Source organism: Mytilus trossulus, unplaced genomic scaffold (genome assembly GCF_036588685.1).
Source record: "Mytilus trossulus isolate FHL-02 unplaced genomic scaffold, PNRI_Mtr1.1.1.hap1 h1tg000024l__unscaffolded, whole genome shotgun sequence".
Lineage (NCBI taxonomy): Eukaryota > Metazoa > Mollusca > Bivalvia > Mytilida > Mytilidae > Mytilus > Mytilus trossulus.
Window position 1 is genome coordinate 977,674 of NW_026963290.1, and position 20,840 is coordinate 998,513.

The following is a 20,840-nucleotide window of genomic DNA, read 5'->3' on the forward strand; positions in this document are numbered from 1 at the left end:
TAGCACCCATCTTGTTGCCCATGTTAGTACAAACCCGGTTACAAGTCTTTCTAGTATTCGGTCGGTCATATTCGTGAAAATGGGGACAAGATTGTATTTATGACAAAACGAACACATCAGGATTGTATTTATGACAATACGAACACATCTGCTACGTGAAACGGATGTTCTTTAACGGCCAACCAACTCGTGATGGCGTCCGTAAAATTACCGAATGGATGATTTCAACTTTCCCATATATAACTCTTGGTTTAACAGTTCCTTATGAGCAGCAACCCTCTACCAAGGATATCATGATTGGAAATACTAGCCCGTCAATATCGTATAAATTGGGAGATATGCAGGTCCTACTGAAATGTAGCAAAAGCATCTCTTTTTTCACACAGTTTTGTTTTCAACCAACCCTCAGTGTCAATTTCTAGATGCAAGTCAAGATATGAGGCAGACATAACTGTATCTGTTTTATCCTTTATCTCAAGTTCGATGGGATAGATGTGTTCAACATAGCCACACGATTTGAATTATTTAGTCATCATCAGTATAGCGAGAAATTAAGTATAAGGATGCTGCTAATTTCTGATTATTCTTCATAAGCAGTTCTTGTATTAAGTCAGCCTCATAAGAATAAAGGAACAAATAAGCAAGAAGAGGAGCAAAGTTGGCTCACATGGGAATGCCGATAGTTAGTTGAAAAAAAACCTCCTTCAAATGTAACATATATGTTGTTACTTAAGAAATCAAGCATATTGATATTGCCAGAAAAAAATTGTTTGAATAAGTGTGTTTTTTTAAAGAGTAGGATTTATCCCTCCCTAAGACAAGTTACTTGTATTTACGTTGGCCATACGTTATATGAAACAAAGCAATACCAACCCATTCAATTTGTCTTCCAGTTTGGAGTTTGGAAAACTGGTGTAAAGTTTAAAACAGTTACTAGTAAATGTTTTAATACTATTGTAAGATGAAGAAGTCATAGATAGTATGTGATCTAAAGATCTTTGGAGGTTTTTTTTTATATCCTTAGAATATGCAGTTTCGCATTAAATTTAAATCCAGGCTTTGATTGCTGATAACATTGATGTAATGATTTAAAAAGAGGTTTCGTGGAGCACTTTAAGACCCAGTTATATACCGTTGTTGATAAGGACACTTATGTAGTTTCCGTATTGTATACAGGGATGGAAGATCCAGTTCTTCATCTTTGATTGAAACAACAAAACAGACCTATGATTCACGACATTTATTGTCAATTTGTTGGAACATGTTTTTGCTAGTATTTGTTATGAAAAACACGACAACACACTGCACAGAAAATCAAATTTCGAGGCATTACATGTCTTGGTACAAGAATATTGAGGCTAAAACTACTGGTTTTGATATCCATATAGAAAACAGAAAACCAGGTAAGATAAAACGTTTATTTTTAGGTTTAACATAGATTAACTGTGAAAAACATTCGTCTTATATGTCTGCTTACAGTTTTATCATAAATACAATTATGAAAGTATTGTGATATTTCAAATTATTGTAATATATTAATATTGCTATTTTTGTTACTGTTTGTGAACAGCTTTAAACCCGATTGGTCCAAAAAAGCGTTATTTCCTTTTTGATATGGCCATATTATTTATAACCTGCCAGTTCGAATCAGTAATTCAAATCTTTAGATGTTTCCGATTAAATAAAGCAAATGGAAACTTTTACAAGATCGAGGAGACAATTACATATAACAAGGGAGATAACTTGTCAGTTATTATTTGACAAGATACATGATATGCAACTTGAATGGCAAAATGAAGAACTTTATCTGCATAAAACACATAAATACATAAGTAAAACTATCTACATGAAATTGTAAAACATGTTTCAAATGAATTTAAAAACAATGACAATTTTATCTAACCATACATTCATTTATTTTGTTAAAGATGATCAATTTATGTTGCAAATCATGTACATGTATGTATTATAAATGAGTTTAAACTTTCTGAAATGTATACGAATAACAATTTGAAATAATTCAAACGTAACAGTGATAATCTCAATAACGATAAATATTATGCTGTCCAGAAAATGACAATTTGGCAAGATCAACAATACGCCTGTATAACACAATGTATAGGAACACGTCACGGTGGGATCACGGTGGATAAGGACATTCCTTTCATTATTGTTTAATCTGTCGACAAGAACTCAAATCATCTCGCAGCATCAATGTTTTGTCTTTACATTTGGATTTGTTAAATGTGCAACTGAAAGGATAAAATACAAACAATTAAAACATCGCTTTTTGTTGGCTTGTCTTTCTATGTTTAGATTATGATGTTAATGCAAATATTAAACACTAATTGTGATGAAACATTTTCTATACAATTGAAATCAATATTCACAGTTGCGTCAAATTTATAAATTTTTATTATAATCAAAATTAGTTCAACTACTTTTTTTAAAACGTTGATAAAGAGTACATGTTGCTCAATCTATATAGTTTTTTTTTCTGCGGTGTTTTGTGGATTTTTGCTGAAGTTTTCGTTATTTCTATAACGTACTTATCGCTATAGGCTACGATAAACAGTTGTGTTTTATCATGGGATGATACCCAGGGCTTGATTTCAACGTTTAAAAAGTTCTGAAATATGGCCTGCGAACTCTAGCCTAATTTTCTTTTCTTTTATATACTAGTATTTATATCTTTTTAACAACCTGTTATAAACTCAGTCTTTAGTTTTGTATGTTATGTTCAATATACTGTAAATTGTTTTTTGTTCAGTTTCTATGCTTGCCATGTGATTGTCAGTTTGATATCGACTTATGAGTATGAATATTTCTTAGATATCGTTCTTGTCTCTTTTATAAAGTATAAAGTTTCTATAAAATTACTTACAGATTCAGATAGAATTGATTGTCTGTACCACAGAGAGGATCTAACGTCTTCGGGCATACTTTAGAATCAATATCTGTGCAGAATAACACGAAGTCTATCTCAGTTGGGAACTGCATATCTGTAATCTGGGGAGTTATTCGTGAAGTAGTAGTCGATACTTGTGATCGAGTCGATCGTTCCGATGATGTCTTCAACAGACTTATTAACACAGATTTAGTTGCCTTTGAATTTATAGACTTAACGTTTTTGGTAGCTTGAGTAGTTGTAGAACTCACTGTATAAACATCTTTATTTTTGTCATCCTGTGTTGACTTTGGTACGTTGACTTTTTTAGTTGTTGTCGGTACTATCATATCTAAGGTGGTCATGATTGTTTCAATGCTTGGGATTTCTGAAGTGGTCTTAATGATAGACAGGATGGAAGATTCAGTGGACTCTTTAATGTTTTGAGTAGAATTACACAAACCATTCTCACATAAGGGTTTTTCTATTGCTCCCTGAACTTCCTGGCTTCCGTTTGTATTTTCTGTTGATTCAGCAACATGATGTCCAGGTAAATGTTTCCTTGTTCTCGTAATATTGTTATCTGAACGAAAATTAAGTCGTTCTTCCACACCCATTGTAGTTGAGTTTTCCACTGTAAGTGAGCTGTTTGTTGACTCTTGGAGCTTTCTACCTTTAATTTTATAAGCATTTCTTCTCGGTGTGACACCATCAATGATCTTTTTAGTAGTTTTTCTGTACATAAGTCTTCCTGGTGTGTTTGTTGATACGCTGCTCGGTTTTGTATTTGCTTTGAAACCAATCATACATTGTGAACAATGACCTTTGCATTTAATTTCAAGTCCATTATTGTGACATTTAGCCTGCGCGTAAAGACACCTGAAAAATATAATATTTATGGAACTTTAAAAAAAAGGTGTTAGTAATCATCGATGTTCATTTTATTAATTCGATTGAAAAGAGAAAGATCGAGGTAAATAACATAGCACGAGGGAATCGCATGAACCCCATACGGGGTGCGTCGATAGGGTAAGCATGCTATTTTTTTTACACACATTACCAGCATCACCATGTCACACAGTCATAGATTCCCTGACTTCATTTATTGTGCTCACAACATTCAAAATGAAGTTCCCGGTGGAGTATATTCTAACAGGCTTTCCGTTGTAGAGCGGCAAAACCCCTAAATAAATGACAATAGTAATTTACCAGTGTTCCAAAGAAAGCTCATTAAAGATTAACAGGCTTATTCTGGTACCTTTGATAACTAATTTAAATTTGTTTGTTACATTAGAGCCGCGTTTCGACAAATTAGAAAAAAATCAACATTTGAAGAGTGTGGAAAATAAAATATGCAGAAAATTAGTGCCATATACGACTCAATTCATCTATGAAACAGGTAAAAAATGGAGTGTTTAATGTTATAAATTAATATAAAGCAACAGAACATTTTCTGAAAATAAACTTATCATTAATAATTCATATCAGAATTGCAGTGCTAACTACTGCTATAGGAATCCCATTGGGGACGAAATGTGAAATTTTGAGAGTTTTTTTTATAGTTTTGAAAACATCCCCCGTAAATGCTATGCTTCGCTAATAAAACTTCACTTGCAAGTATCAAATCGCCAATTAACGGCTGCAACTCTTTAACTTGAGTTTTGTTATTCCTTAATTTCGTGAAAATGAAATGAGGTATGTTTGTCCCTCTTATGTGTTGAATGTCAAAGTATATCAGTCATAACTAAATCACTGTCATATGTTTGATTTGTCAAAATTTTCCAATGAATTAAAGTTATGTAAAAAAGACATGAAACAAACCTGTTTGAGTAGGTTTTCCCATCATTTCCACATACAATCTCGTTTGGCTCGGCTGAATATTGTAAGTTACAATTAATTTTAGTTACTGTTGCACACAACTCTTCCTGAGACTGACCAGCAGCTACGACATGTATAAGTAAAAAACCTGTAAATATAATCATATTATAACTGTTATATATGCCATACTTAAGTAACAATACCTTGCATAACATAACTTATAAGTTTCTAATTACGAGTAGGATTTAAAGCTCACCTCTCTCACATTGTTCCATAAAAAAAAATCGAAACAAAAATTTATACGTTAATATTGTATAATATTTGAAGGTCAGGGAAGGACATCGTTTCCTGATATTGGTCATTAGAAATCAATATTATATAGGTGTAAAAACATCCATCTAAAATGTCCTTGGCTTATTGACCCTTTTTCGTTAAACCATATCACACTTTGGCCCGGTTAATATTGTTTAATTATATCAATTTTGAGAAGATAGTAAATAAAATAAGACACTTGCTAAGCTACTGAATGTTTACATGGGCTCTAATTTTCGATGAATATATTTGATTGATACAAAATATGTTTATTATTCTAAATTTAATTGCACTGTGATTTAATGTAGACTTTTTATCTGTAGTTTGGAAGTTTGTGTAGACACCTTATTAACTTTATTGAAACTAGATACTAGAATATTTTTGTCTCGTTATATTGTAGTTTTATTGACACATATCTTCATCTCGTTTTGTACTCATTAAAGTATTACTCTATTTGTACTGATATCTTGAAATAATTAATACAGTTTTTATCTGGGTATTATTCTTTTCTCAGTATTTAAAAGCTTTTAATACATATATGTTAAACACCAAATTCAACGAGTTGAATTTAAATGTTAATCAACTTTGTCTTTAGATTTTAATTTGTGCATATTCGCTTTTCGAATGACCAAGAGTATTTAGAATATTCAATTTGCGACAGTAAAATCCACAATTGACGTCCACAAGTATAAAGTTCCAATACAGTACTTCATAATTTGGAAGCAGTTAAACTTTTGTTTTATGTATCGTGCGTAGAAATAAAATAAAGACCACTTTGTAAAAAACGAGTTATAACTGGTTTTGACTTCATGACCATCGTATTTTCTTATTTCAAATAACAAAACGCATTCAAATATTTAAAAAATGCCAAGAAACAATAAGTATATAATTCATAATGTAATAAATAAACTTTAACACAAGCTGTACTGTTCAGAAAAGTACCATCTTTTCAAGTTAATCATTAATCAAAATGATATATCGCAACTTGAGTATCTTAAGTGTTTAGCTTTAGATTATTATGTTGACAAATTATATCATAAACTTATTTTGAAAAGCTCTCTATCGTTCTCAATGATACCACTCCCTTTTAAGTATCAGTGATCAACAATGATGGCTGTAAATAGTATTACGTATTATTGCTGAAATGTAAAATGACAAACATACTGAAATCCAAAGAAAATTAAAAACGGAAAGCCCCTAATCAAATGGTAAAAAAGATATACGTTCGTCCTTTTCTTATTTCCTAATTCTTATCATCTAACAACTTTTGAAGTATTTTTTTTGGAAAATGCAGTTAATTCTATAGTACATCTTTTTACCATTCTTGGACTTGTTAAAGAAAAACAGAGATAATTTTTTTTTTTTTTAAATAACCCTTTATAAAAGTAAAAAATACTTTGTAAATGAATACCAAAACCTTATTTTCATGATTTCCTCAATCTCAATATTTTGTTATGCCTGTATGAATATAAAACAAGTCATCTCTTTCAGGTTCAAAGGAGAGAAAAAACCAAGATTCACAGAGGATGTGTTTAAAACGTTTAACAATTAATTGGAAAAATCGACTGAACTTCCCGTTGAAAACTTGTTTTACATTTTAATTAACGCTATCACCGAACAACAAAAAGAAAAAAAGAATGTTATCACAACATTTTAGGCATTTTTTTTGTTTATTCAATTGATACAATACCAGTACGCTTAAGTAAAAAACCAAAACAAATGCATAACGCGTCTAAAAGCATTTAACGAAAAAAAACACCCGAAATTGTGTTTTAACAGATTTGCGTGAGGTAGTTATAGGCAATATAAGTTTACAGATGTTCATAACTCAAAAATTAATAAAGAAAATACAAACCAAGGATTAAAAAGGGATGACATGAACTTTCAAAAGGGCGAAACAGGAGCGTGGATAGACTAAGTGTTTCCGAGTAAATAAGTGTTACAAACTATTGATTAAATGGAGAAACAATTTTAAACTGCGGACAGATTCAGTAATTTCGGAAATAAAAAGAAAAAAAAGTATAGGACTTACTTAACTTGATAAACTAGACTAGAGAATACTTTTCAAAAATCCTTTCTTATGTGCTTTGATATTCTCATAGTATAATAACTCAGCTCTACTAAATCATATATTCTTAAAAAATCCTGCATGTTTATTTTACGAATGTTTGTAATTTTATAGTATTTATCCAAAAATGTACAAGGGAATTACTAACTAATACCAATTTTGTTTATTAGAAGTTAAGCTTAACGTTGTCTTTTAGACATACATTTGTATATTAATTTATATTTTGATTGAAAATTTATCTCGAGTAAGGATGATTCGGCAAAGGGAACTCCTTAGAAAGTAAGTGGCCTTGTTGCAAAACAAAGAAATCTAGTATCCAATATACTACCCTTTTCTAGCAACATCCACACAAAACACATGTAGAATTAACAAGTTGATTTCCAAAGCTACATGTATTAGCGAATACTATTTTGATTCGACAAAAATGCTGATTTCAGCTGTCTACAGACATTTATTAATAGGTGACATACTCAACTTGTATACAATCAACGCACAGTGTTCCTTTTTTTAAAATATTAATCAAGTTCTTTGTGTTGCAGTCATGCTACCATTTGTTGACGGAATCTAACTTGTACCGACGATAATTATTAGCTTTTTCTGCGCATAATAATATAATTTCAAAATAAAAATATTTCTTCGACCATCTAATTCATATGTTCTTTCGATGAAAACATTTATTGAAAAATAATATAATTATAATAACAATGAACGAAAATTATTAAAAAAAATAAACAGCATTCTGCTAATTAATTCTTAAACTCTCCAAGTGCATGAATTATGAGTAACAGAAACTTACCTAATAAAAGTTTACAAAGATGAGCCATTGTAGATACGAACTAAACTTTTGTCTATATGTACTAAACAACGTGTAGTTTATTTATGAAATGTATTGGTAACAAGTATCGATTATAAGATTTAGGACTGGCATATGTAGGTTGGACTATGATAATTTACAACCTACCGACCTAGTCGTTCCAAAGTATGTTACAAAATTAGCTTGAATATAATTTGGTTCGACTGACCACAATCCTGATAGCATTGGACTTATGTAAACATAACAGATTTGTTTTAGTTATTACATTTTAATAATGACGTCAAGTTGTAATCAAAGTCCACGAAAAGGTGAAATTTTTATCAAACGAACAAACTGTTTTTAAATGCAGCATTTATTAAGTTCACGAAATATAACTTGTTATATTGCAGGTGCAGACGATACGTTATAACATATGACGTAAAAGCAAATCACGGTCATTGCTGCCTAACAAAGTGACCTTCATATACATTAGACATTTGCGTAGACAGAGTCACTTTATAAACATAGGCTACAGTAGTATATCGCTGTTCAAAACTCGTAAATCTATGGACAAAAAACAAAATTGGGGTAACACACTAAAACTGAGGGAAACGCATTTAAATATAAAAGAACAACGACACGAAAATGCAACACACACAGAAACGTATAAAATGAATCGAAACAGTTGGAAAATCGAATGAAATACGACCTTGAAAAACATAAAAGTGGTACTAGGAATTCCTCAAAATTGGTAAACGTAATAAAGAGAGGCGAAAGATACAAGAGTGATATTGGGCAACCGTACATTACAAAACAATACTATATAATACGATACATTACAGTACCGGTATTTTGATAAAACAGACTGATTTTTTTATCAGCACCAGATTCCTACGAAGCAAAAGATTTATTTAAAAGCGGACAACCAGGAAATTGTTTTAGTCAAGGATGCCTGACTTGGTACATATGTACGATTCTTAGACCACATGTTATAGAATTGAAACACATAAATTAATTTAGGAGGAAAAAATAACACAATCAGAGCACTTATCCTCGTTTCTTGCTAATCATAAACGTTGATGTCCTATATTTATCGAAATTTAAACTTTGGTGACAGATAAACTGTAGTTTTACTTATTGTTTGAATAACGAGTTGCTCATGTAAGTTCAAACCTGTGATAAGTCTAATTCAGTTTGTCAATTGAACTGTTGGAGTAGATTGGTTTGTTTTCAAAAATAAAAATAAAATATATATCATCTTTCTGCATATTCCATCATTTTCATATGTTTAGGCTTAATGATAAAATACAAATGAACAAACCCAAACAAATTATTCAAGTGAAATATGTTTGTAATGGGTAGGCATATTATAAAAATCAAAAAAGCATCTTGCGCTTCAAATAAAATAATTTTCTTTCATTTTATACATTATAAACGTGTATACATTATTTTATTCATGAAAATGCATTAAAAATACCAATCGTCCACTTACACAGCATTAAAATATCCTTGGCAGCAGACTTGGCTTTGGATCTTGAAAAAGTTTTACTTCCAAAACAAATGTATTATGTTATCCAAAAAGTCGTAGTGACTATCAATTGTACATCAATATGAATATGATAACATATGTGTACTCTGAGGTTTCATTTAACCTTATGATGTATTTAAGTTAAGTAAAAGTAATAACAGTGTATTAAATGATGAATATAACAAATATTAGCCAGGAGAAACATTTGTCCTTTAATATGCAACTCTCAATTTGCTACGGAATCGCGATGATGCAATTTGAATCGGTTTCTAAGTGCAACATCTCATAAAAAAAGTAAAATAATTAAAAACCAAAAAGCTCCATCTGTCATGATTGACATAAAAACTAAAACGTATATATGTTAGCGGCAATAAGTGAAATTAGGCATTAAGCTTAAATCCTAGGCAATAAGCTAACGCCTAGGCATTAAGTCTAATGCCTAAATGATGTTAGGCATAAGTCTTAAATCCTAGGATTTAAGCTTAAATCCTGAAAATTGTGTCCAGGCATTAAGCTTAATGCCTAAAGTATAAATGCGAGTAAATACAAAACATCTATTTAATTAAATTACAATTATACATTTGTTACATAATAACATAACGAGAACTGAAGTTTAAAATGCCATCTACTGGAAATAATATCATAGATAAAATATATTTTTATATTAAGAGTCATGAAATATTACTCATCAGTGATTGAAGTAGAAGGTTCCACATTAGGTTCTGCAATATATTCTGCTATATCAGAGGCATCGACAATGTTTTCTGTTTCATTTTCACTTACAGGTTGATCATTTACAGACTATGTCTGGAGCTTTAGTAAGTCCTTTTCCTTTTCTAAGGTCACATTTCTTTCGGAATTTGGTTTCTGATGTTAATCCAATTTCTGCACATTTACCAAATAAGACTTCATAGGGGGACCTTCCAATGCCGTTGTTTAGAGTTGATTTTTTTTGAATGTGGACAAACTTGATACCAGTTGACCACTTTGTTGATTCATTGTTCCTCAGACATGCAGTTAGCATGTCATGGATATCTCAATTTGATCGCTCAATGCTACCCTGTGATTGGGGATGTCTCAGTTTCCCATGAAAGATAACAAGTTCTGGCCACATTAATTTTAACTCAGATATGACCAAAGCTGTGAATTCCCGACCATTGTCACTTTGCAGTATATGGGCGCACCAAAAATTGTAAAAATATCAATTAGATTAAAAGCCACCTCTGATGCACATTCCGAGGTAAGGGTTTTAATCTTACAAAATTTTGTAAGGTGGTCATGAAAAACCATAATAAATTTATAGTTTCCATTTGGGTTTGATTGAAAATCCATCAAATCAACTTGTCCTCTACTGTTAAAGTCTTTAGATAGAATGGGTTTCACTACTACTCCTTTCCGTATATGTTTTGTTTTCATATTGCTATTTTCACAAAGTGACAGAAATAATTCAATTGCATCACGTGAAATGTTAGCATATCCATTATTTAGTTGTTTTATCATGCGATCTCTGCCACCATGACCTGTTTCTTTATGTGCCTTTTCCAAAATACCATAAAGTTCCTCTAGGAAGAAATAAATTTTAAATTTTCCCTCGTCATCCTCGCTGACTTCAGTTATCAACCTTTTAAAACCACCAATGTTAAAAATGTCATACCTTCTTAAAAGGTGGACGAAATAAAACTCATAAATCTAAAACAAACTGACAACGCCATGGCTAAAAATGAAAAAGACAACCAGAAAAACAATAGTACACATGACACAACATAGAAAACTAAAGAATAAACAACACGAACCCCACCAAAAAATAGGGATGATCTCAGGTGCTCCGGATAGGTAAGCAGATCCTGCTCCACATGTGACACCCGTCGTGTTGCTTATGTGATTACAAATCCGGTAAATAGTCTAATTCGGTAGGTCACATTCTTAAAATGTAGTAATCTTTTGTCACTTTCTTTTAGTGATGATTTCAAAAGTTTAATCTTAGCCAAAAGATCATGGTACTTTACTCTACGGTATATGCTCCTTTTTTCCCTGATACGAATTTAGACCTCAAAGATTCAAGAAAATTTTTCCTAAATAGACATGGTTGCGAATAATCAAGATGAAGAAGTGAAAAAAACAAAATGGCCTGAGGGCATTTAACAAATATTTTAACAAAGAAAATTTACTTATCCAATAAAATGGTAAGCATTAAATCATATCTTAATTTTGTCTACTTTTGACACGTTCAAACCAAGTGGACCAATGAAGTGACCATTTTCAAATAATTATTATAAGTATTGTATAGAATCGCCTTTTTTATGGGATACAATCACTTTTTTAAATCATTTTTATTTGTTGTACTTCCACAAAAAGAGTATGAGTTAATTCTATTTTGAATAAGAAAAGTACTAAAATTAGAAGAATAGTCAGATAAACGTATATTAATATTAGGAATATAATTAAGAAATACTTTATTTCAAGAAAAATCACTAAAAACACATGAATTCTAAAATTTCACTTATTGCCTAAAATCATGTTCGGCAATAGGATGAATAATCATCACCAAATTTCAGGTAATAAGCTTAATGCCTGGAAATTTCAGGCAATAACTTAATGCCTAGGCGTTAGCTTATTGCCTAGGATTTAAGCTAAATGCCTAAATTCACTTATTGCCGCTAACATATATATCAATTTACAATTATGTTTTACGAATTCGTTATAACCTTTGAACCAAGGAAAACGACGTCATTGAAAAATCGGTTCCCCTTTGAAGTAATAGCATAATCATTCTGACACGGGAAAAGATGCTCAAATTCGAAAGTCGTCTTAATCGTTGTTTACACCTACGATAGGAAATAATGATGATCGAACTAGTTAATAACAACCGGGTTTTCATATGATATGGAGGTTTGTGAAAATAATGCTGATAGTACAAAGTAGGAAAAGAAGAGTTACTTCCACCTGTCATTGTTATTATTTTAACTATAGATGAATGATTTAGTGTTAAGTTGTTTTATATGTTTATGTAACATAATTTCAATATCTTATCTTTACTCAAACAATACAATAAAATCGGTTACAAAGTGACATGATATTTTATTCAATTCTAATAAAGCTAATTATAATACAAAATTCCAATATGAGATAAAAATCGGCTAATTTCTGTTTCTGATGACGTCAATTGGAATGAATTAAAAATAATGGAGATTCTTCAACAAATAAAGCAATTTGTCATAATTTGTGGAAAACGATAAAAACACCACAGGTCTCCGATAAAAAAAAATTCCGAAAATTAATCAATTGCCACGTTTTATCTTTAGAGCCTTGGAATGAAAAATAATCAGCGAAAACATCTTTTCCTTTTCAATGATTAAAAGTATTTCCTAAATAAGAAAGAGTTAAAAATTAAAATTATTAGAGTCAACCGTAGTTTACTTTTGATTTAGATATATACAAATGAGAAGGGCGGCAAACAAATTGGGTAAACGTTCGAACTCAAACAGGAGCGATACCAGGGAGTCGAGAGGCTACTTAATCGTGCTCTGTATGCATTTAGCGCATGCTATTCCGGACTCTGTCAAAATGTCAAAAACGATATTTAGATCAAATCGGTATATTAACAGATCACCCGATCTTTCTGGCATCTAAAGATCTAAGACCGCGAAAATATGTCGCTACTGTGTTTATATACAGAAATACCTTATTTATTTCGTAACGGTGACCGTAACACTTATTTTTGGGATTAATTATTACCCTTCGTAACTAAATTAGGAACATTTTGTGTCAGGACTGAACTGATCCCGAATAGTAAATAACGGTAGTGTGAGCATGCACGATACATGTCAATTGAAATGTGTACCTGATTATGAGTCGTTTCAGAATCATAAGTTTACATTACGATTTTTAGTTCTTGTAGTGGTGTTTTTGCATACATTTATAACTGTCTGATAATAATAGGACAGAAATAAATAGAGTGCAGATCATTGACCGGCCTTCAATAACGAGGTGAAAAAAAGAAAGCAGTATATTGAATTATTAAAGGAGTTCTAGTATAAGGTAAAATCACAAAAATACTGAACTTAGAGGAAAATCAATTTGGAAAGTCTATATTCACATGGCAAAATCAAGTATGACATAATGTAAAACACATCACAAGTAGATTGAAGCTCATCTGTAGACGAAACGCGCGTCTGGCGTATAAAATTATAATCCTGGTACTTTTGATAACTACTTTACCCCTACTTGTATATGGCAGTTTCTATGTATGTTTAATTCTGTTTTTTTGCAGTTCAGTGTTTCTATTGTTTCTTATAGTTGGTATATTTCCTTCGGTTTAAATTTACAACCTGAACTTGTTTTCGCATACTGTACACTTGTTATTATTCGATGTGTACCAATTTTCGTGGATTTCATGGTAACCTGTGGCCGGCATCCACGAATACAAATGTCCAACTATTAAAAAAAACTTCTATAGGATTTTATGCAGACGTTTGAAAAAACACGAAATTTTATATCCACAAAAATGCAAGTTTGACTCAATTCACGAAAATTGGTACCGACGAAAATAAATAAATCCACAATAATCGATTTATGACTATTGGACAGCAGTAGGGTACTGTTGTCCTTATCTGAGACATTTTTGTAACAACAAAATACAAGAACGAAATAAATTGGACTAATTTGCTCAGTACTAGTATCAAAACCTCAAAGAAATGAAAAGACAAGTGATCTTGTTTTACATTTGTCATTTCGAAGCCTTTTATATTTCATGCTGTGCTTCTAAATTTACAATATCAACCAAAGCGTTCGAACATGTATTTTAACATCATATAAAAGATGCTTATGATAAAATCAGCTGTATCATGTTCACAGTGGGGCTTTTAAAATTCTAGGCTTGCTACCCTATTTTCTTCCATTTTCGTATTACATGTTATAGGTCCGATTGAGTAAGATAAAGTTATGTCAGCGTTATGCCTTATTAAGTAAAATGTGTAACAAATACAAATCAATTATTAAAGATGGCTCAAATCTACAATATCGAAAAAAATGGGTATACATTTTATTATTTATTTTTAGAAAACATCAAATTTTTTTGGCATCTTATTCTTGCATTTTAGGTAAGACCATATAAAGAACTCGAAAATATTACACCTCTGTTTTTCGGATAACCCGTGGAGAAGAAAATAGAAAATTACAGCAAGTAACTATTTGAAAGTGTCAATCGAATAAAATTATTCTTTTTTTCTAAAAAAAAAAACCCTATCAAATGTATTACACCAATTAAAATAAACTATTTTAAACGCTCCATAGATAGAAGTACATTAATACAAAATATGACAAAAGAAAACACGAAGAAAGCAATGGCCAAATGTTTCAGAATATGAGAAAATATACTACTTATGAATACATTTCAGATGATCCCAGAAATTGATAATGACCTACGAAATTCCCGACAACATTGGAAATTAGCTAACGTCATTTCATAAAGTTAAAAATGTTTTTTTAGCCTATAGTTGTTCAGGTGAAAAAATCGTTGACCAACTAAAACACAAGCTATCTTAATAGTTTAAGCTAATATTATGTAAAGAAATGTAAATATGACCTGAATTGTGACCACTAGGTGTCTCTTATCAAGTTGTTTTATGAATGGATGGTTATATGGAAATGATCCCAGTGATACTACTCTATATTACCCGTAAGTTTTATATACCTTTTGGAATTTAAATAAGTTTTGTTCATTAAGCATTCAAGACTTAAATCGCTAAAATGCATTTATAATTTTTAGTGTGTCTGTATTTTTTTTTAATGCAAAATATTAATTTACATACTTAATATGATATTTTTTTTATATAAATGACAGTAATATGCATTTTAATAGCATTATGTATCAATGGAATACTAGATATATATTTTTTAAAGAATAATTTAGAAGTTTTATATAAGTTCAATATTGAACCTGGTACACAATAGATAGATGTGAACTAAATAAAAACTTATATTGTTTTTGTGTCAGTTCAAAATAGTTATAGAACATGGAGTCGGTTTCACAAAACACCAAAAAAACACCTACTAAGATTGATTCTAAATCATGAAAAATTCAGAAGACTTAGTATCAATCTTTGTCGTAAGGATTTTTGTGAAACCGACTCCTGGTATCTATAATGAGGTATTCTTAGGTGAGTTGCATTTTTAGAAATATAAACACGACTTGTTATGAGTGTTGTTTTAGTGTTAATAAATGAGTTAGGACCATTAGAAGAAATATCTAGGCATACGAAACATGTAAAATGATGAGATGCTTGTTAACATTTGAAATATGCGATATGTGTTTATTAACACCATAGATATTTAATGCGATTTCAAATAAGAGGGTATGGACTTATGATATATCAAACAAAAAATAATTTAGAACAAATATCATAACTTGAACTAAATTATCAAGCGTATTTGCTGTCGGTAAGTTTATAAAATCAGCCTTGATTGTTTTCTTTTATTGATTTACTATATGCATTTTTGTTAAAATAAGGAGAAGATTTTAGGTAATACATTTTTAAGGAGAAAACATGAAGAATAAAATATTAAAAAATATATTTGTTGCACAAATGATGAAAAATAACTAATCTCGATCCTTTCACAATAGTAATTTTTGAGGAAATATGAAAACATAATATGCAACATATTTTTTCATAAAAATAAAACAGAAAATTTATGTCTATAAGAAACAGGAAATATTTTATAATTCTTGAAAACTAATATATATCAATATTCTTATTTTGAATGATATTTTGTTTCTTCAGTTGAATGTATTAAAGCATCTACCATGTGTTCCCAAGTCATCACTCTGGATTGTGATACGCAATATGCTGCAAATGAAGCTGAAGAAGTTTGTGGAACAAATGGAATCTCATATCACAATTTGTAAGTTTTTATCCACAGTTTAATGAAAAAAAAATATTAAAAAAACAGATTTTATAAGACTTTTACAGACCATAACTTTACATGTAAAAGATTTATAAAAAGAAAAATGGGGGTAAATGGTCAATTTTTTTAAGCATTCAAATGGATAAAACAGAGAATTCTGAAAACCGGACATAAATCCCCAAATATGACAAGCGAACATCGATAATAGTTTTCAAAGGTACCAGGATTATAATTTGATACGCCAGAGGCGCGTTTCGTCTAAATAAGACTCATCAGTGGCGATCAAATAAGTTATGAAGCCAAACAAGTACAAAGTTGAAGAGCATTAGGGACCCAAAATTCCAAAACGTTGTGCCAAATATGGCTAAGGTGAATAATTCCTGGGATAAGAAACTCTTTAGTTTTTTTGAAAACTTCAATGTTTTGTCAATAGGAAATTTATAAAAATGACTACATAAATGATATTCATCTCAACACCGAAGTGATGACTACTAGGGTGGTGATACCCTCGGGGACGAAACGTCTACCAGTAGTGGCATCGACCCAGTGGTGTAAATAGTTATTAAATATTTCAGGATTATAATTTAATGTCAAACGCGCGTTACTTCTGCATAAGACTCATCAGTGACGATCAGATCAAAATAGTCATGAAGCCAAACAAGTACAAAGTTGAAGAGCATTAAGGACTCAAAATTCCAAAACGTTGTGCCAAATACGGCTAAGGTAAACTATTCCTGGGATAAGAACATCCTTAGTTTTGCGAAAACTTCAAAGTTATGTCAACAGGAAATTTATAAAAATGACTACATAAATGATATTCATGTCAACACTGAAGTGATGACTACTGGGCTGGTGATACTCTCGGGGACGAAACGTCCACCAGCAGTGGCATCGACCCATTTGTGTTAATAGTTATCAAAGGTACTAGGATTATAATTTAATACACCAGACGCGCGTTTCGTCTACAAAAGACTCATCAGTGACGCTCAGATCAAAATAGTTATAAAGCCAAACAAGACCAAAGTTGAAGAGCATTAAATAGAATAACTTGTAAGGCTGCAACAGAAAACCAGAACAGGAAATTAATTTAGTTTTAAATGTAGTTTAGCTTTGCTTTTTTGTGGTTCTCTCAATTGTTTTTTTTTTATTTCATGTTCACTGTAGGTATTATAAATTTTGAGTTTAATTTCAAAAACATATTTATCCAATAAAGCCAACTGAATCCTTATCCGAACTTATAAACTTTAACTACTAATACATGTGTCATGCGTATTGGATGAGGTGTTGAACTACATTTCAATTTCGATTAACCGGTTTATGATTCTGATGACTTTCTTATCCCAAAGAATCGAATTTTCATTTTCTGCTTGAATATGATTTGTGTTTCTAGTTCGTTTTTTGTAGAATATGGCCCTCTAAAAGACTTTGTCATTATTGTAGTCTTTCTGTCAAATATATTTTTAATAATGTTTTTGTTTTCAGCTGTTATTATGCACAGGCAAAATGTAATTATACTGGATTAGATATTCACAACGTAGGGCCTTGTTTAGACGACACAAAAACTACTGCAGCAGACTTATCTGGTTCCCCTACCATCAATATATCAAATCATCAATCGACAACCAAGAACCCCGTGACAACAACTAAAGCCCCGGCTGCGGATCAGGATCCCATTCAACATCTATTTTGTACCGGAGTTTCAGCCGGAACTATAGCATGTCCTGACGAACTGGATCCGTATTGTGGTACAGATGGAATATTTTATTTAAATAAGTATGCTTCAAGTAGACTATTGTGTGTCTTTATTTATACTCAGGGCATGCCCTATTTTACTTTTTGATAATGTTGGAAAGTGCTTAATCTTTCACCAAAAGATTTGCAAATCTAAAATGCCCTACTGTTGATAAGAATACCCTTTATTTTTAATGAAGTTTATTGGTTTCTAAAATGTCACATTCCGAAACACTTTAATGTGTATTGTTAAAAAAAAATAACATATTGTGAACCCTATTAAAACGTAACATCTAGACACCGTCTTATTAACCGTCGACATGACATCTACACAATTAAAACAAAACAGTAAGCCATACTTGCATAAATAGAAAAATGTCGTGACCAAACAAATATCAAATATAGATTTATTTTCAAACGAAGGAGTAGAGAGCGCACAACATTATCATTGTAGTTGACAAAAAATACCTTAACTATTCGTAATAGCAAATATACTGCATACATTGAATAATTTGTTCATACTGCATTTATTGAATTATTTAAGCATACTGCATATGTTGAATTAAATAAGCATAGTACATGTATATTAAACAATGAAAAAAGTAATAATTGTTCATTATAAATCATGCTTCAACTTTTAACTAATATATTTTCAGCTGTTGTTTTGCAAAAGCCAAGTGTCTTGAAGACTCTTTATCAAAACAACCATTAGATCAGTGTAAAGGAAAGATTCCTAGTGGAAGGAAATAATCTATATAAAAAAGAGGGTGCAAGGAAAATGTGTATCGTGAACATAATTGCATAATATTTGTATTTGTTTTATTTTAAGTTGTTTTATTTTGTTTGAAATAATTAAAGATTTCTCAAAATCGTAAAAAGGTTCAATTGAATTTGATACAGAGGTTTAAGATCTATATATGGGTTTTTTAAATGACTGAAGAGTACACAATAACACACACACAAGCCTGAAGACGACCACATTGTTATCTTGAAACTCCTACATTAACGAAACATATCAACCACACTTACTAGGTAGCCATTAGCAATAAAGGTTAAAAAAATCACACACACACACACACGACCGAAACGGTGTATAACAGCACATGGACAAATGTTTAGCAATCTTATTTTTTTATATATATTCTGATAAAATTACTAGCATGACCTTTTTAAATCCATACTCTTTTTTTTACGTTTAAGTCTTTTTATTTGAGTGTCACACGTGAGTCTTTTGAAGACAAACAGGTTTCTCAAGCGTACACTATTTGATCCTTTTATCTATGATGAGTTTATTTACTGAAAACTTTGAATTGAAGTAATGATTGTTCTCATAACTAGAATAATAGCATATCCCAAGGAATATTTCGTGTCCACATTTTCGTGAAAAATGTAATGATTTTTATTTTCACCATTGGTGGAGTCTTTTCCTTGATTGGGTTATTTGTTTGCTATTTCCGAAAAGAGTTTTTTTATTTGATTGAAGATTATCATATATACAGTTATGTTTGTCTATTATCATGACATATACCTTTAAATTGTTTATGACGATTGCGGCACGGGATTATTTTAATTTTGCTATAGTGAACTTTTCATTTCTATGTGGCTAATCTCTTCTGACAACTGTTTATGGATAATGTATGAGACAATTGTTATCATATCCGAGTTCTTCTATTTCTTATCGTTTTAAATATCTGCAACTGGTTACAGTATTTTTTTTATGTTCAAATGAATTAGGAAGACAATTCATGATAATAAACAAGAACTGAGGAAATCACACTAACTCAAAAAGAAACAAGACCTGTATTGTATGCCTTGTATCTTCGATACGTTTTTAGAAAATCAGAATACAAATTAGCAATAATATGTTCACCCTGTCGTAACAACAATCCAGTTGTTTACTCGTTTCCAATTTTTTTTTAAGGAATGACTGAATACTGAATAACGCGCGTAGCGCGTTATTTAACAGTGGGCACCACATTTTTTATGTTATTTCGAATAGACAGAATTAATATTACAGTAATTTCTTATAATTTAATTCTAAATTTCATTTTAAATCGTAGAAAACAATGAAAAAACGTTGATGACGTCACGGTCACATGACTAAATTATGTCTATGGGCTCATAACAAAATAACGTCAGCCAATCAAAAGACGCATTACATCCAAAATCAAATTATTAACAAATATTTGTTATCCATCAAAGCAAAAGATTTAAAAAAAAATAAATAAAAAAGTATGAGGAATGAAGAGCGTCATGCAAGGCCTTTTGAAAATAACTTGTTTTAAATAGGTCCTTCGTGAGTAGACTAGTCCGACAGATAACCAATCTATTTGTATGTAGGACTAGACTACTTCGAAAGGCGGGTATTATACATTGCCTAATAATGACTTACCTGTTCAGCTAGCAAGCAATATAACCAACGATATTACTGTTACATACACACTCAATGCAATCGGCTGTAAATCCACGAGTACAAATGCTTTAGCGATATTAGTAATACTTAGAATTTATACCGGATTATGATATACAATTTCGAATAATGGAAGTATAACACCGTAAAAATGTTAAAGGCTACGCGCTTTTTTGGGCCCCCTGAAATAATCAGATACATCTTTTCTTTTCTTTTTGTTCTCTCTGGTGATATAGCTGCTTTATTGCTATATTGTTAGGAAATATGGAATTTTACTACTGAAATAACCTTTAACTAACATTGGTTTATATGATTCATGTACTTGACTTTTCGTTTGATTTCCATTCGATGAAACGTTACTTAAAACCAACAATTAGTTTATATGAACTT

General features: G+C 30.9%; 2 protein-coding genes across 2 annotated transcripts; one reads left to right on the top strand and one right to left on the bottom strand.

The window, feature by feature from the left end:
• Positions 1 to 1,563: 1,563 nt before the first annotated feature.
• Positions 1,564 to 8,014, bottom strand: LOC134698941 (uncharacterized). The gene is made up of 4 exons (XM_063560622.1): positions 7,882 to 8,014; positions 4,709 to 4,853; positions 2,885 to 3,766; positions 1,564 to 2,252 (listed from the first exon to the last, which is right to left on the bottom strand). The coding sequence occupies exons 1-4, from the start codon at positions 7,907 to 7,909 to the stop codon at positions 2,168 to 2,170; spliced, it is 1,140 nt and encodes a 379-aa protein (XP_063416692.1). The 5' UTR covers positions 7,910 to 8,014; the 3' UTR covers positions 1,564 to 2,167.
• Positions 8,015 to 15,004: 6,990 nt separating this feature from the next.
• Positions 15,005 to 18,810, top strand: LOC134699106 (uncharacterized). The gene is made up of 4 exons (XM_063560797.1): positions 15,005 to 15,083; positions 16,186 to 16,306; positions 17,792 to 18,082; positions 18,697 to 18,810. Exons 1-4 carry the CDS (start codon positions 15,035 to 15,037, stop codon positions 18,788 to 18,790), a joined length of 555 nt encoding a protein of 184 aa, XP_063416867.1. The 5' UTR covers positions 15,005 to 15,034; the 3' UTR covers positions 18,791 to 18,810.
• The last annotated feature ends 2,030 nt before the right edge of the window (positions 18,811 to 20,840 follow it).